Source organism: Oncorhynchus kisutch, linkage group LG19 (genome assembly GCF_002021735.2).
Source record: "Oncorhynchus kisutch isolate 150728-3 linkage group LG19, Okis_V2, whole genome shotgun sequence".
NCBI classification, from domain to species: Eukaryota; Metazoa; Chordata; class Actinopteri; order Salmoniformes; family Salmonidae; genus Oncorhynchus; species Oncorhynchus kisutch.
Window position 1 is genome coordinate 10,203,816 of NC_034192.2, and position 15,593 is coordinate 10,219,408.

The following is a 15,593-nucleotide window of genomic DNA, read 5'->3' on the forward strand; positions in this document are numbered from 1 at the left end:
CACTCAGTCATACAGGCCAATAGAAATGAAGAGAGAGGGGGAGGGTGTTTGTTGGAGAACATCATTCACTGCGTTGCTTAATTGCAGAGGCAGATTGCAACAGAACATTTTCTGGAGAGAAACAACTCCAGACACTAGTCGACAACAAATAACACACACCCTACCCCCCCCCCCCCCCCCCCCATGTTGGTTTCACCACCCGCAGAGTTCGACAGCTCTTCAACGCTTGGCTACTCCTTACTGTCCTGCACACACACAGTCTTCAGTACAAACTGCAGTGGGCTAGAACATACAAACTGCAGCTGAACACACACAGAATACTAACATAGGGAGAGAGAGAGGGAGAGCAAGAGCACCGTCGCCTTACCAAAACCCATCCAAGCGTCCAATCTGAAACATCAGGATCTGACTCCCAACCCTGCAAGCAGAGCCCTCTGACTCCACTAGAGAATCAAATACGGACTATAAAACGCAGAAAGAAGCCCTGCGGTATTTGGACATCTCTAACATTCCAGAGGACATTTTTCTGGACAGCTGGGGACATGAGAGAAAGAACTGTCTGGTATGGAGAGATTCCCAGCTGTGATTTGAATTTGATACCCAAGTCCAGATAGTTTGTGGACTGGTGAAAGCCAGATTTCACCCTGTTATTCCCTCTGTCTTGTGTCAGAACCATGGAGGGAGGAATCCCTTTTAAAGTATCTGAACATGGGCCCTGAGAGAAGCCTGTAAATGAAAACATATTTACTCCTGCTGATACTGTTAACCTGCATAATGTTACAGTAGTTGTTCAATCCAACTGTGTGTTACTGAGCTGGATGTTTTATAAATGAGGATTGATTGCAGCAGTGAACTCTGACCTAGTATTGATTCAACAGAGCAGGAAGAGATGTTCAAAGATGCAAAGTTTCAGCTACAGCAATATCCACATGTTCTCTGTGCAAAATCAATATAAAAATCTTAACCCCCACACGCACCTGCAGGCAGAGGAGCACAAACCTACAAACACTCACTATAGTGACATAACAGGAAAGAGCACTGGGCTAGATGTTACATGAGCGTTTATGATTTTCTTAAGTTAAATGAAAACAGTTATAAAAACAAGACAAAGACAAACAAAAGCTCTCCTCCCAGCATCTTGCCCCCTATTACATTTCATCAGAGTGAAAGGAACCCCCCCCCGTAGGTCAAAGGTCACTGACCCCTAACCTTTCACCCCAAACACGTCTGTCTGTCCGTCCATTAGCACCACAGCCTTGGTTCAGACTAACTAACACATGGTTCTGATTGATGCCATGGAAACCAAGGACATCTGGCCAGTCCTCTCAAGACCATACAAAAGCCAGGCTATAAAGAAACAGGGATTTTGTGTACAATACTTACATTCACTCAGTTACAGAATCACAGACCCAAGGACTGCACTGTACTAGAAGATGAATTCGCTGGTCAGTGATACAGAGTAGGACATCAATCTCTCACATACACACACACTCTCTCTCTCTGGGGTGGGTGTGGTCCAATTACGGTCTGGGATGTGAACCGTAAAGTGTGTAAAGTCCTGGTATTATGGTCTCTGGTGGGTCTCCACCCAGTTCAGTTATGGGTCTAGATGGCCCGGTCTTGGTGGGATCAGTAAAGTCTAGTTAGATCTGGTCTGATCTGGACTGAAACAGTTCTTGGTGTGTTTTAAATCCACTTCAGATCAGGCCAGAACTCTGCTGCTACTCCTCCTTCCATCCAGGCCTCCAGCCATGTCTCTTACAGCTCTGAAACATGACACAGTGTTAGGACTCAACGTACTGGAAAATACAGCATGCTTGTCAAAATACATGTTTAAATCAACAACCTTTTACTGTATGTTGTATTTTACACCCTGCATCCTTATTCAAAAGCCTCACCAGCTGCCAACCCATTGGCCCTCTGTCCTCTCTCCCCCCCCATTGGCCCCCTGTCCTCTCTCCCCCCCATTGGCCCCCTGTCCTCTCTCACCCCCATTGGCCCCCTGTCCTCTCTCACCCCCATTGGCCCCCTGTCCTCTCTTACCCCCATTGGCCCTCTGTCCTCTCTCACCCCCATTGGCCCTCTGTCCTCTCTCACCCCCATTGGCCCTCTGTCCTCTCTCACCCCCATTGGCCCTCTGTCCTCTCTCACCCCCATTGGCCCTCTGTCCTCTCTCACCCCCATTGGCCCCCTGTCCTCTCTCAACCCCATTGGCCCCCTGTCCTCTCTCACCCCCATTGGCCCCCTGTCCTCTCTCACCCCCATTGGCCCCCTGTCCTCTCTCACCCCCATTGGCCCCCTGTCCTCTCTCACCCCCATTGGCCCCCTGTCCTCTCTCACCCCCATTGGCCCCCTGTCCTCTCTCACCCCCATTGGCCCCCTGTCCTCTCTCACCCCCATTGGCCCCCTGTCCTCTCTCACCCCCATTGGCCCTCTGTCCTCTCTCACCCCCATTGGCCCTCTGTCCTCTCTCACCCCCATTGGCCCTCTGTCCTCTCTCACCCCCATTGGCCCTCTGTCCTCTCTCACCCCCATTGGCCCTCTGTCCTCTCTCACCCCCATTGGCCCTCTGTCCTCTCTCACCCCCATTGGCCCTCTGTCCTCTCTCACCCCCATTGGCCCTCTGTCCTCTCTCACCCCCATTGGCCCTCTGTCCTCTCTCACCCCCATTGGCCCTCTGTCCTCTCTCACCCCCATTGGCCCTCTGTCCTCTCTCACCCCCATTGGCCCTCTGTCCTCTCTCACCCCCATTGGCCCTCTGTCCTCTCACCCCCATTGGCCCTCTGTCCTCTCTCACCCCCATTGGCCCTCTGTCCTCTCTCACCCCCATTGGCCCTCTGTCCACTCTCACCCCCATTGGCCCTCTGTCCACTCTCACCCCCATTGGCCCTCTGTCCACTCTCACCCCCATTGGCCCTCTGTCCACTCATTGGCCCGCTGTCCTCTCTCCCCCCACTGGCCCTCTTCTCTTTCCCAACTGGCCTCTCTCCCCATTGGCCTTCAGTCCTCTCTCCCCATTGGTCCTCTTTTCTGCCTCACCATTGGCCCTTGGCAGCGGTGCTCCTCCTCTGCTGGGACAGGCTGTAGATCTCCTGCAGCTGTTTCTTCTGGTCATCACTGAGGGGCGTGGTCAGAGACTGGTACCAAGGCTGGTCAGTGTTCTGGACCCCTATAGTACACACAGGAGAGTGTAAGGAATTAGATGCCTGGCATGTATGCATGCATATTCCTTTTTTCTCTGTGTGTGTGTGTGTGCACAAGTAGCTGTGTGTGCGTTTGTGAGCGAGTCGGTGTGTGTAGATGTGTAACCGCTTACTGAGTAGGGCAGCGGTGAAGAACTGGTACTCGTCCTCTCCATTGTCATAGTCCAGGGGCGTGTTGTACTCCTCCAGGGGTGTCCCCTCCAGCCCCTCTTCATCCCAGTAGTCTTCATCCTCCTCATCATCGTCCTCGTGGCCTACGGGTGTGCCGGTCTGCTGTTGCATCGTGGTGTTACGGTTCGCATTCACCTCATCCTCATCACTGGGGATCTCCTCTGTGGACGCAACACACATGCAGACAGACAGACAGATGCAGCGAATCACACACACATATAAAAACAGAATGAATAGAAAGAAATGACCCTTTTAGCTTTTTTGAAAGGCACAATTTTTCTTAATGCCGTTTTAATATACCCAATTACAGTAACAGCTGCTTAGCTAACATACATAACAATTTCCTTCATCCTAACGTCCCCTGTACCCTGCCATTCTTTACACTTGACTGAGGAATGCCAGCACAGCTGCCCTGCGGCTTGTAGGGCAATGTAGTGCAACTAATATGACCTGTATTCAGAGTGAGAAGTCAAGCGAGAGAGAGAGAGAGGTCCAGAGGTGTTGAAACCTGGCCATAGATGTGTAAAGCAACACGCGTGATCATAGCTAGGGCTAATCTTAATCTTCTACCATTGACATTATCCCTGGCCCTACCCCATGGCTTCCAAAAATAAGGTTTGACTCAACAGTATTAGCATCTCGCTATTCCCTTTCTCTCCTCCTCTCTTGCCTGCTCTCTCCATTCCGCTCTCATTTCTCCTGCCTCCTCTCCTCCTGTCGCCCGTTTTCCTCCTCTCACCGTTCTGGTCCTCCTCATGTACCCCAGTGCAGGCCAGTAGGTCTGGCTTGTTGATGAGGCGGGAGGAGTACAGGTGTTTGAGCCCCAGGAACAGGAGCAGGACGCTGGGGACGATCTGAGCCGCTACCCCTTCTACCACCACTGGCCTGGAGGGTAGCTCCATCAGAACACTCAGTCCGATGATACACATCTTACGGTCATGGAGCCTGGGAGAGGGAAGAGTGGAGGGAGGGAGAGAGAGAATGAACTACAGGAAGGTGGTGAATAAATCATGTATAGTGTACTGGAGTACGTATAAATACTGTATATCCCATATGTTTTACACTGCTATAGGAAGACCACAGTGTGACTCAGTGATGGCTAACAATATAGTTGATGAAGTTGACTGTATACAGTATGGGTCTAGTAGTATTTAGGCATCATGTTTTAGGGCACATTGTTTAGCCACTGTGTACTTTATAGTGGGTTGTGTACATGGCATAGGATGTAGGGCGTGTCATGACGTTGGCCTGGGGGTAGGTTTATGACAGTCATAAATACCTCTTCCCCCCTTTTCCTCTCTCTACCCTACTGATGTGACATTTGCAAAACCCTTGGTTAACAGAGATTCTGGGAACGTCAGAAGGTGGGGGGAAATTAACTATATTCTGGTAATCCGACCAATTGAACATATGCGGTGGTACTTAATGAATATGATGTCAGTTCGGTTGTCATCTTAGACAGTCTAATCGATGATAGGATGACATAAACTCTACAGTGGAAAGTCTACACATCAGAGTTATCGGATTCACATGGAATTTTTGTTCAATTTAAATGTTTGAATATAAAATTATTGGTGAAAAGATTAAATGTAATCTTAGCTTCCAAATAAGAGATTTGGGTTTTCATAAGGTTAGGGCTCTGCTCAATCAGTGGCCAGCCCTTGTGAAGAGACATGGGTTATAAAACTTTTTAGACACACCCTTCTCGCCTTCCTATATAAAGCCTTATGTAACCTTCCGTTCCGAGGATGTGAGGACGACGGTCCGATGTCAGAATGGTTCAGATAATAACTACAGAACGTAGCCAACCTCAGTGTGAGCTTTGGTTGCGAATGGTATGAACTTTGAACTCTTATTCACTACAGAAGTGATACCTCCTAGCCGTTGAGTTAGCAACAGCAGCTGCAAACGTAGGCTAGGAAAGAACAGACAGAGTATCCCGTCTACCACACAACGACGTTACTACAACAGCCCCTTTTCTTTTGTGTAACCAGCTGTCATATCGGTTCCGCCCGCTAGGAACGTTTTCCTTTATGACGTCATTTGTCATCAAGGTATAATTCATTCTGTGTATATGTAATTCTGTGTGATTAATTATTTATTTACTAAATACCTAACTAAACTCAATTTTGTATTGCTGACTCAACTTGTTAGCCAGGGTTCGTGAACCAAGAATTTACAACTTTCAGATGAGACTGAATTAAGGTGACGATTAATATTGACTGCTATTGATGTAAAATATTACTAGGTCTTTAAGAGTTTATTCGGAAGATAACAGCTCTATAAATATTATTATGGACTCTCTAGCTAATTACATTTACATGATGAGCTCAATCAGGTAATATTAATTAGGGATAAAGGATTTTATAGAATAGCATGTCATATCACTTAATCCGGCATAGCCAAAGACACGACAGGCGTATGGCTTAGTTTATACACTTACCCCAGGAAGAACTCAGTATCATTCATCCACTGGTTGATGAAGTGAGCGGTGATGGGCTGTGGGCTGTGGGGGAAGTGCATGTTGTCCAGCGTGTGGATGAGCAGGGCTGGGTTGTAGTAGAGAGCAGCGATGGCCACCTGCAGACACATGGTCCTCAGCTCACTGGACTTCACACCTCTGGTTAGCCGCTCCAACACAGCCTCCACGAACAATGGGATACACTGGAGGGGAAGAGGGAGTGAGGAAGAGAGAGAACAAGAGATAGCGATTGTTGACTGGGTTATATCTGTCTGACATTTACAGGAAGATCATTAAAACTGTGGCAGATAACATGGGGCTGAGAGAGAAGAGTCAATACAATATTGATAGCAATCATCCCTCCCAACGGGAGATTCAGGGTGTGGGAAGGGAAAGCGAACTGGTTTGGGCTGAACTGGGACCATGTCTACCCTTAAATACTACCCAGAAGCCTTCGCGGTCCCTCTCACCTGGTCGATGCCCCTCCCCCGACACTGGAGGACGATGACCTCTAGCAGCTTAGCAGCGTGACACTCTGCATCCTCACCTGCATCACTGGTCAGCACCTACAGCACAGGAGTCAAAGGTCAACATGGGACACTTCATCAAACTCTACCTGAACACATACATACACACACACACACACCTTTTTGCACATGGTGTATATGACCTCTAAGTATTTGGGGTTGGACAGGAGCGTGTCTGTATCCACGGTAACGTAGTTGTGCAAAAGAGGCATCATATCTGAAAGAGACCAGACCGAGATCATCATTGTGTTGGGCGAGCATCAGCGCCACCATCATGCTATTCGACATTACATTCACTGTGATATTCAATGTTCACCTAGGCAGGTGTGTATGCCCAATATTCTCACTAACAGACAGGTGACTGTTGACCAGTGACTCAGTACTGTACCCGTGAAGTAGTCAAAGCAGTCGTGCTGGAAGACCCCGTAGAGAACCACCAGTAGCTGCCACATCTGAGGGGAGATGGTCTGGCAGGTCAACCCAAACGCCAGGGACAGAATCTCCTCGTAGAACTCTGGAGGGGAGGGAGAAGAGGAGGAAACAGATCATCAAATTGATGTTTCCCTTTGAGAGATAATCTTCCACAGTGACCCCTCCACTCATCCTGAAGGAAACTCTCGTTATAACAGGTTATCACATAATCCATTTGTTAACATAGAGCTGTATTCTCTCCTTACACACACACACAGCACATAGGTGATTACACACACAGACCACAGATGGGATTACACACCCAGAAACACACACACACACACACACACGAGCCAATTACAGGCATGAATGGTGCCTGGTCATCTGGGATTTGGGAAGTGCAAGGTGAACAGCTTTTGACAGTTAGACAGTGTTCAATGTGAGACGGAAATGGACAAGGTGTTATACAAAAGAGGGGGGTGGCTCACTGGAACAGGGAAGTGAGATGAATATGGTTATTGTGTGAGGTGTGTGTGAAAAGCACACACACACACACACAAAAGGTCACTGAGAGGAATAAACACACACAGCAAACAAATGAGTATGTGTGTACACACAAAAACAGAGTGACGTGAGCACACACACCTGCCATACCTATGATGGGCTTCTGCAGCACCAGGCCTATCACCTGTAAACAGATGCCCTCCAACTGCTGAGTGATCTGAGAGAGAGGGAGATGGAGAGGGAGAGAGGGGAAGAGAGAGAACACGATAACGAAAGAACGAGAGGCAGTCAAGAGGGTGAGAGAGGAAAGATACAGGCAGAAAGAGAAAGTGATATCAAAAGGTCATAGATCATCTATTGATCCCAAGCTAATATCGGTCTGACATAGGGCTGGCACAATTACCGTATAACCGACGGTTACGGATGAAGACCTCCATGAAAATAACAGTCATAACCGTAAAATGGGGAAGGGAAAAAAAAAGTGGAACGAACAGCCGGCTGAAGACTGGACGCCAGGGCATTCCCGCGGTTGAGCGTTTCCCACGGTAACGTGGACTCTTAACAACGTTATGAAACTTTGATGCCCGAAATGTAATTTGTTCATTCAAATGATAACTGATGTGGCTCATGCAATGGTATGTATTTTGTGTAATGTCAGTGGAGGTGAATCAACAAATCACAGCACATGTTGATGGTTACTTCTATGGGTACACTAGCAATGGCTGCCAGTACACCCATTATGCCATCATTGACTTGAATGGGGACGCCCGTTCTATTCATTCTATTTCTATGGCGGCACATGCAATCAGGAGCGGAGAGGAACAAATATGCGTAAAAGATCAAGCGGTTATTACGGTGAGCACAGTCATTTGGCAGGTCAATTACAGTCACCCAAAATTACATGACCGTCACAGCCCTAGTCTGACATAACATTCACCCCATGCTCAATAACACTGTGTGTTCACACAAAGCAGGGGAGAGGGAGCAAATCAATCACCAATCACACATTCAACTGGAGCTCCAGAGGACTCGATTTGGAATAGGGTGAGTGTGTGTGTACATCTGTAGTATGTGTAGAGTGAGTATCCAGTGTCTGTCTCACCTCCTTGTGGTCCTCCATAACAGTGAGTATGGTGTCTATGGTGCTGAGGATCCCCAGAGCCATCACCGTCTTGTCTTCACTCTCCTCATACTCTTCACTCTGTAGCACCTTGGTGAAAATCTCAGCCTGGAGACACACATATGCAGGCGGTGTTAAGGCTTTCGCATGCTTCGGTTTGGCTGTGCTGGCTTAAATGACCTTTGCTTGAAAAACGAGAAAAAAAACGACAATAGTACTATTTGTCCGTCTTGAGACACCGCAGCCAAAAGAGTCATAATTAATCTAACAAAAAAAAATTGCATGCCTAGGAGATCTTAGTCACGCAGTTTTACATCTAACGAAGATGTTTGGTGCAGTCCGCTATCGACTTTGGCTTGCCTCAAGAAAGAAATGTGGACGCCTGTATACACACACATGCACACGCACACACACACAGTTAACCAGTAGAGCAAGACAGTGGAGGTGTACCAGGTTCTGGGTCATGTCGACGGCGATGACAGCCACTTCCTGGTTGTACTCGCAGATCATCTTTTGAATGACGTTAGTGAGGTCATCGTTCTCCGTCTCCTTGATGACGTGGAGCAGCTCCTGCATGACAGGCCGGATGTAGGGCCTGATGTAGACCTTAGCTAAAGAGAGGGAGAGAGAGGGTTCAGTGTGTGTGTGTGTGTGTGTGTGTGTGTGTGTGTGTGTGTCCGCATGTGTGTGAACCTCAGACCTTGCTCCTGGTTGCTGACCAGTGTCTGCAAGGCGATAGCAGCCTCCACCTTGACGGGCATCTCCTTGTCTGCTATGAGGCCCTGTTTGACCAGCTCCACCGCATTCCTCAGGACCAACTCGTTATGGAAACGCAGCGGGCTGAACGAATGCAGCACCCAGCACGACTGAGGACAAACACAGGGTTACAATCACTGATCTATATCCCACACGGATGGGCATCGCTATCAGTTTGGAGCCTATCCACATCATGTACAAATCAGCACTGTCCACATCCAGTCACCAAAATGTGCAGTGGTGCTTCCCAACACAATCACCAGCCTGAAGAGGGCCAGTAAGTAAAAGAGCAGGGGTGAGGGGGGTAAAGAAATGCAGGGAGGGGGATGTTTAGTCTATATAAAACAGGACTGACAGACCATTCTGACTCACATGGATGGGACTGTATGGAATGTAGCACCCAACAGGACTGTAGATATAAAGAGGGAAGGAGCCATTTTAAAGATTGAAGAACTGCAAACACACTCACACATGTTCTTACACACCCATTCTCAGCTCCATGAGAAGAGTTGGGTTAGAGGGACCTTGGAGTGAAAGCGCTCTGTGTGTGTGTGTGTGTGTGTGTGTGTCTCTCTCACCCTAGCCCGGAGGTATCCCAGAGGGGAGTTGAGTAGAGGGAACACATAGTTCTGTAACATCAGCTCCATCTGCTCCCTGTACACCCTCTTCTACAGGACGACAACAGGAAGAGAGGACTCAGTCACAGAGAGACTAAACAGGCATAAAACAAGAGGGGAAAGTACAGAGACACACACTGCTGACCTTCAGTAGGAGTTCGGCCAGTGAGCCGATGACGTGCAGCGCCCCATCCTTCCTGCGGGGGTCAGCAGAGGGCTCCATCATGATCTGGTGGCAGAACTCCATCATCTGGGGAAGAACCTGGGAAGAGGGGTGGGGACAGAGCAGTGATGAAAGTCATATCAGCGAAGACTCAGTTAAGGAAAGGAAATTAGGAAAATAAGCTATTTAGGACTGTTGGGTAGTTTTTGTTAGGTTCTAGTGTGGTTCTCCACTCACCTCCTTCCTCTTGCGGGCTGCTTTACACAGGAGGCTCTGGGCGGCGGTGGCAGGGAGGGCATGGTCATCATACACATCTGGAACAGAGAAAGAAACCCAGCCAAGCTCACAATTCACTGTAAGCCGTACATTTTCAATCTGACATGTCATTGTGTATACTGACCATACAATGTCCCACTACCTCCATAACTTCTAACTGATTGAGTTACAGAATGTGTGTGTACTCACTGAACTTCATGCGGATGTACTCGTATGGATCCTCCTGCCACAGTTTCTCATCCTCGTCTTTGTAACACATTAGAGGGAAGATCACCTCTTGGCTGATGGTCTGTGGAACACACAGTACACACACGTTCAGGTTAACTACTAACTACTAGAAGTGGAATTGCAACATAGTTTTTAGAAGCATAATAGTATTCAGATTAGATCAATTACTAAGTATATAAAACAGTGGATTTAAATGCTGACATGAAGATTGATCAAAGTTTCATACTGTAACTCAATCCAAAGTGTAATGTCACAACCTTATAACAAACATAACAACGGTATAACAAGGTGTAATTTCACACACAATCCCACATTTGTGATGGAGAAGAGCTATATATATATATAAATCAAATCCATTATTATCAGCGTGTCACAGGGATACAGGTGTAGTGGTGTCTGTATGACCCACCTGCATGTGTGGCTTTATGTGTTTCCAGGTGAGGGAGTGAGACAGGCCATGGTTCAGGTCGTTCAGAGGAAGTGTGTGTGTGTGTGTGTGTGTGTGACCCACCTGCATGTGTGGCTTTATGTTTCCAGGTGAGGGAGTGAGACAGGCCATGGTTCAGGTCGTTCAGAGAAAGTGTGTGTGTGTGTGTGTGTGTGAGACCCACCTGCATGTGTGGCTTCATGTGTTTCCAGGTGAGGGAGTGAGACAGGCCCTGGTTCAGGTAGTTAAGAGACTTCTGGAGGACGTGAGGCGTGACATACTGCTTCTGTCGGTGTTGGTCCAGCACCTTCAACAGGACCTGAAGGAGACCACCCAGAGACGAGGTCACATCAGATGGTATGGGGTCAGACTTAACAGAAGACTACCGCTGCTCATGTACACACATACATCAACATTGGTAGATGTGGACAACAGACATATATACATTGAATGTTTGATGTCACATTTAGTGTTACAAACTCTTACCTGTTGGATCCCTACAGCGTACGTCTTCAAGAAAAAGTCTGCAAACTCAAAGTACTCCTTTGTCACGTTGCCGGGGCTTCCGTACCTGCCACACAAATATAGAACAACATGGTTAGACTGAAAAGAAAGGCTACGATCCACAAACACACAAACATCTTCACATCAACATACATCCAAATTCATCAACACACAAATACATCTCCCGTGTCCCCTCACCTCTCGAACAGTCTGGTGATGATGTGTAGGGCCCACTTCTTACTCTTCCACCACACCAAGTCAGGACGGTCATCCTCATCCACTTCCAACGTCTCCTAGCAACCACACACACACACACACAACAGAGGTTCGCTACTCCCCTTCAATAAAAAAAACATAGGTAGAGGAATTTGCAGAAGGTCTACACAATGAAGGATGAAATAAACCTTACTGGGGGGACATCTCTGTCCATAACAGCTCTGAGGATCTCCATCCAATGGGTAATGACTGTGTTATTAATCAGCTGGAGAGGCAGAGAGTACTGTAGGAGCAAAATAGACACACGCTGGTATTAGTATCACACAAACGTGCACACGCACGCCACATGCTGTTAGTCACAGACACTTGAGCGCAGTCAGTCAGTCACACACACAGTCCCTTCTCCCACCTGTACGAGTGCGTGGAAGATCTTGAGGATCTGTTTCTGTATGAGGACAGAGAAGATGGTGCCGTCAGGCAGTAGCTGGGTGACGAGCTGCTGTATACGGGGCAGGAAGATCTGCATGGCTGCTAGCAGCGGATCCCTCTCCTCCGCCTTCTTATACCTGACACACAGACATAGACACAGACAGACACACACAGCACATCAGCATGAGACGGCACGCAGATGTGATATCATCGACAACAAGCTGGGTGCAATGACTGAAAAGTGTAAATGGAATAATAATTTATGTCACTCAGCTTATACACTTGAACTACTAAACTCGGACTAAAAAATGGTGTCTCAAAATACAGCGTCGTTATGACTTGATCACTAGTAAGTGATCCTCAGGTGGTTGACTCACTCGTAGGTCTTGACCAGCTGGTAGAGGGCCAGGAGGCTGCCGTACCAGCTGCCACTGTTCTGAGACTGCAGATACAGGCCGATCTTATCCACTATGGCTGTCCAGCGCCCGGGGAAGTCGTGCTTTATGATGGCTCGCAAACACACTGTCAACTGGGCCCTGGGAGAGAGAATACACACACATACATCAGCATTGTATTCTTTCTCTAACATGCCATCACTAAATGATCCTCCCATCGCTCTTCATTGGGCACTTGTAGTCACAGATTACCTATACAGTCAAGTGACACAATTTCAAAGGCTCTTGGTAGAGCAGAGCAGGGGACCGGAGCACGGCACCACCTGCCCTGAGTATCAGGCTAAGAGGTAAGGGTTAGTGGGTTAAGGGTTAAGGGTTAGTGGGTTATGGGTGAGTGGGTTAAGGAAGGTAAAGGAGGTTAGGACAGCAGGGCACCACCTGCCCTGAGTATCAGGCTAAGAGGTAAGGGTTAGTGGGTTAAGGGTTAAGGGTTAGTGGGTTAAGGGTTAAGGGTTAGTGGGTTAAGGGTTAAGGGTGAGTGGGTTAAGGGTTAAGGGTTAGTGGGTTAAGGAAGGTAAAGGAGGTTAGGACAGCAGGACCCACCGGATGGACTCGGGACACTGGATGATGCCCTCCACGATGTTGTCTCTGATCTGCGTGCGGTCGTTCTCGTGGATGTTGAAGGGGAACACCGCCTCCCCTAGAGAGGGCTCGCGGTCCTGCCAGTACTGGCTCACCATGTTCTTTAGGTAGATGGCCGCTGGCACACAGAGGTATACATCACTCAGACTGGCAAGACCGACACAATTCTACCTTACAATTCAATCATTCACGTGGCAGCTAAAACGCCAGCTTGATGAAGAATCTCCATTGAAAGTGACATTCTGTCCAGGAGGCTCAATCTGTGTCCTGGACACCGGCCCAAAGTGAGGCTATTATCAGTGTTGTTTATAGCTGTTGCATTGGTCCAGTGATGTTTTAAAAACAGCCAGATGCAGGTCTTTATGTCATGTTCTGGGGCAGGGTTCTTACCTGCTTGGCGAACAGGGAACTCCACCTGTTCAGACACAATGATCTGGAGCAGAGTGGGGGCGAAGTTGATGATCTTGTACGACTGGAACACACAAGATAAGACTGCCTTGAAATGAGCTCAACCCAAATCGGACCACATACAGTCAAGCGCCTGACCACTTGAGCGGTCAGTTTGACATCTACAGCACACCGTGAGCACAGGGGTCAAAACATCTTTATGGTGACACGGCGGAGTGTAAGGAGGTGGATTCCCAGGTTGTTTGTTGAGGTCAGTACTAACTGAAGAACAAGGAAAATACACAACAGGTGAAGCATGTAGCTTATTCACTCGCTCCCAGACCAGTTATCATATTTAAGGTAGTAGAACAAGCCATGGTCTGTCAAAGATATAACCAGCAACCAACAATTTAAAAAAGGAGGGATATTTTGTACCGAACGCTTTCTCTTTCCCTCACCATCTCCCTCTATCCCTCCTCTGCCTGTCAAAACTGCTCACTTGCTGCAGAACAGTCAGCATTCTGTCTCCAGCAAATGCCCCTAATGTCACTTGGTTGCATCATCTGACAGGCATTTCACACAGACACACCAATCTTTTGTCCTGATTAGTGTAAACCTACTGAAGTGGCCCTTATGTAAAGTCAAGGCAGTGCAGCCCTATTGCAGATGTAGTTATTCTCAGTGATGCAATCATAACCTAGGCCTGCATATGCTACAAGTCTTATGTCACACAGCGTTCTGTCCGCCCCTAATTCAGTAAAAAGCTGAGGAAGTGGCTGAAGAAAATGAACTACTCTTAAATTCATAGACAGAGCTATGGATGCAAGGCCTGACCATCCATGAAATAAACACGAGGCTATAGAGTTTGTTTACATTTCCCTTTGTTTACAAACAGAGTGAAACAAGTTTATATTTTGGATTCTGATGGGGTGGGAGAGTGGAACTAAACTCGGGAGATTCTTCACGAATCAATAGGTACATATGATTAATTTATAGTCGAAAAATAGATGCAGCAATTGCAGATTGACCCTTTAAGATGCTTTGACAAGATGCATTTGTCTATTGCATTTAGATTTGGTTTTGGATGAAAGAGCGATTCGGGCGAATTCACCGGTCAAATCCCATCAGAATTGTAAACTTTTACTATCGCTGGCTGACATTGCTGCAATTGTTACAATGTTTCAATTCGCGCATGATGTCTACAATTACAATCCAATCGGACACTTGCTAGCTAGATTGTTTCACGAACAGCCACATCTCTGGACTGCTGCACAGTATGCGCACACTGCCTCAAAATTCTATTGTTCTCCGGTGCAACAGTTTGTGTCGGAAGTTACATTAAATGTCAAACTACTGTTTCGTGTCCTACAAAATAAACAGAGAGATGCACATATAAGTTATAGAACGACAAATCATTGATCCCGGAACATGGCCTTATTGCGATCCAAATCATAAACACGGACAACCCTTTCTGGAAATGGGTTCATGCTGCCCGAATAACAAAAACAACAAAGTTATTTTGGCCATTCACCCACCTGATTGAGTTCGTTTTCAGCCGCTATCCGAAGGTTGGGATCTATCGTCCCTTTCAGTGCTTGAATTATCCGATTGGGATCCATAGTGTCTAATCGAGCGGTAATTGCTATGTTTCACAATCACATTTATGAACTGCTCCAAATTCGGCAAAGCGTTACGGAACTGCCCTAGCCCTGCCCCATTTTACCGGCAATCAGCAGGCGGTGGACGCAAAGCAATGTAAATAGTGGCGATTTACGATAGCCCTTCTTTCTTCTTCTCTATGTAATAGGTATGTACAGTACAGAGATTAGTTTTTACTGCCACCTTAAGACTTGGAGTGGTCATGACTGAAAATATCCCTTCTGTCACAATCATTTGTGGTAACCTTAGATTTTACATTATGTTTCTTAACCAGAGGCGTAGGCCAGGGTGGGCCCAATGGGGAGCCATGGCCCACTAAATCAGATTGAGCAACAACAACAAAAACTGCTCTTTACTTGTCCGTGTTCCAAACAGGCCATTAGTCTTTTTACATAAACATGCAAACACCATCATATATAATTCATAGCAAGCAGTGCACTGAGTTAGTCCGATTTGATGAAATATGACAGATCAAATTAACTCACAGGATGTGTTGC

General features: G+C 47.4%; 1 protein-coding gene across 2 annotated transcripts; it reads right to left on the reverse strand.

The window, feature by feature from the left end:
• Positions 1-1,044: 1,044 nt before the first annotated feature.
• LOC109910374 (importin-8) lies at positions 1,045-15,167 on the reverse strand. 2 transcript variants are annotated; one of them, XM_031797933.1, is made up of 25 exons: positions 14,973-15,167; positions 13,441-13,522; positions 13,012-13,168; positions 12,391-12,549; positions 11,994-12,150; positions 11,778-11,867; positions 11,567-11,661; positions 11,351-11,435; positions 11,049-11,183; positions 10,399-10,498; positions 10,171-10,247; positions 9,916-10,032; positions 9,732-9,821; positions 9,098-9,263; positions 8,848-9,008; positions 8,380-8,505; positions 7,428-7,494; positions 6,751-6,876; positions 6,482-6,579; positions 6,306-6,401; positions 5,818-6,038; positions 4,114-4,319; positions 3,317-3,535; positions 3,040-3,169; positions 1,045-1,766 (listed from the first exon to the last, which is right to left on the reverse strand). In XM_031797933.1, coding segments are annotated over exons 1-25 (3,045 nt in total). In that variant the 5' UTR covers positions 15,057-15,167; the 3' UTR covers positions 1,045-1,765. The 2 variants fall into 2 exon arrangements, with proteins under 2 accessions (XP_031653793.1, XP_031653792.1); XM_031797932.1 differs by having other exon boundaries at positions 7,419-7,494; positions 14,973-15,141.
• Between the last annotated feature and the right edge of the window lie 426 nt (positions 15,168-15,593).

What these genes read in the sequence shown, in the direction of transcription:
- LOC109910374 (XM_031797932.1), bottom strand. Translation starts at nt 15,056, where the DNA reads ATGGATCCCAATCGGATAATTCAAGCACTGAAAGGGACGATAGATCCC. An exon ending in GTTCCCTGTTCGCCAAGCAG is followed by an intron (nt 13,169 to 13,440) that starts GTAAGAACCCTG and finishes TCTGTGTGCCAG; the next exon opens with CGGCCATCTACCTAAAGAAC. An exon ending in ACATGAGGAGGACCAGAACG is followed by an intron (nt 3,536 to 4,113) that starts GTGAGAGGAGGA and finishes TTGCGTCCACAG; the next exon opens with AGGAGATCCCCAGTGATGAG.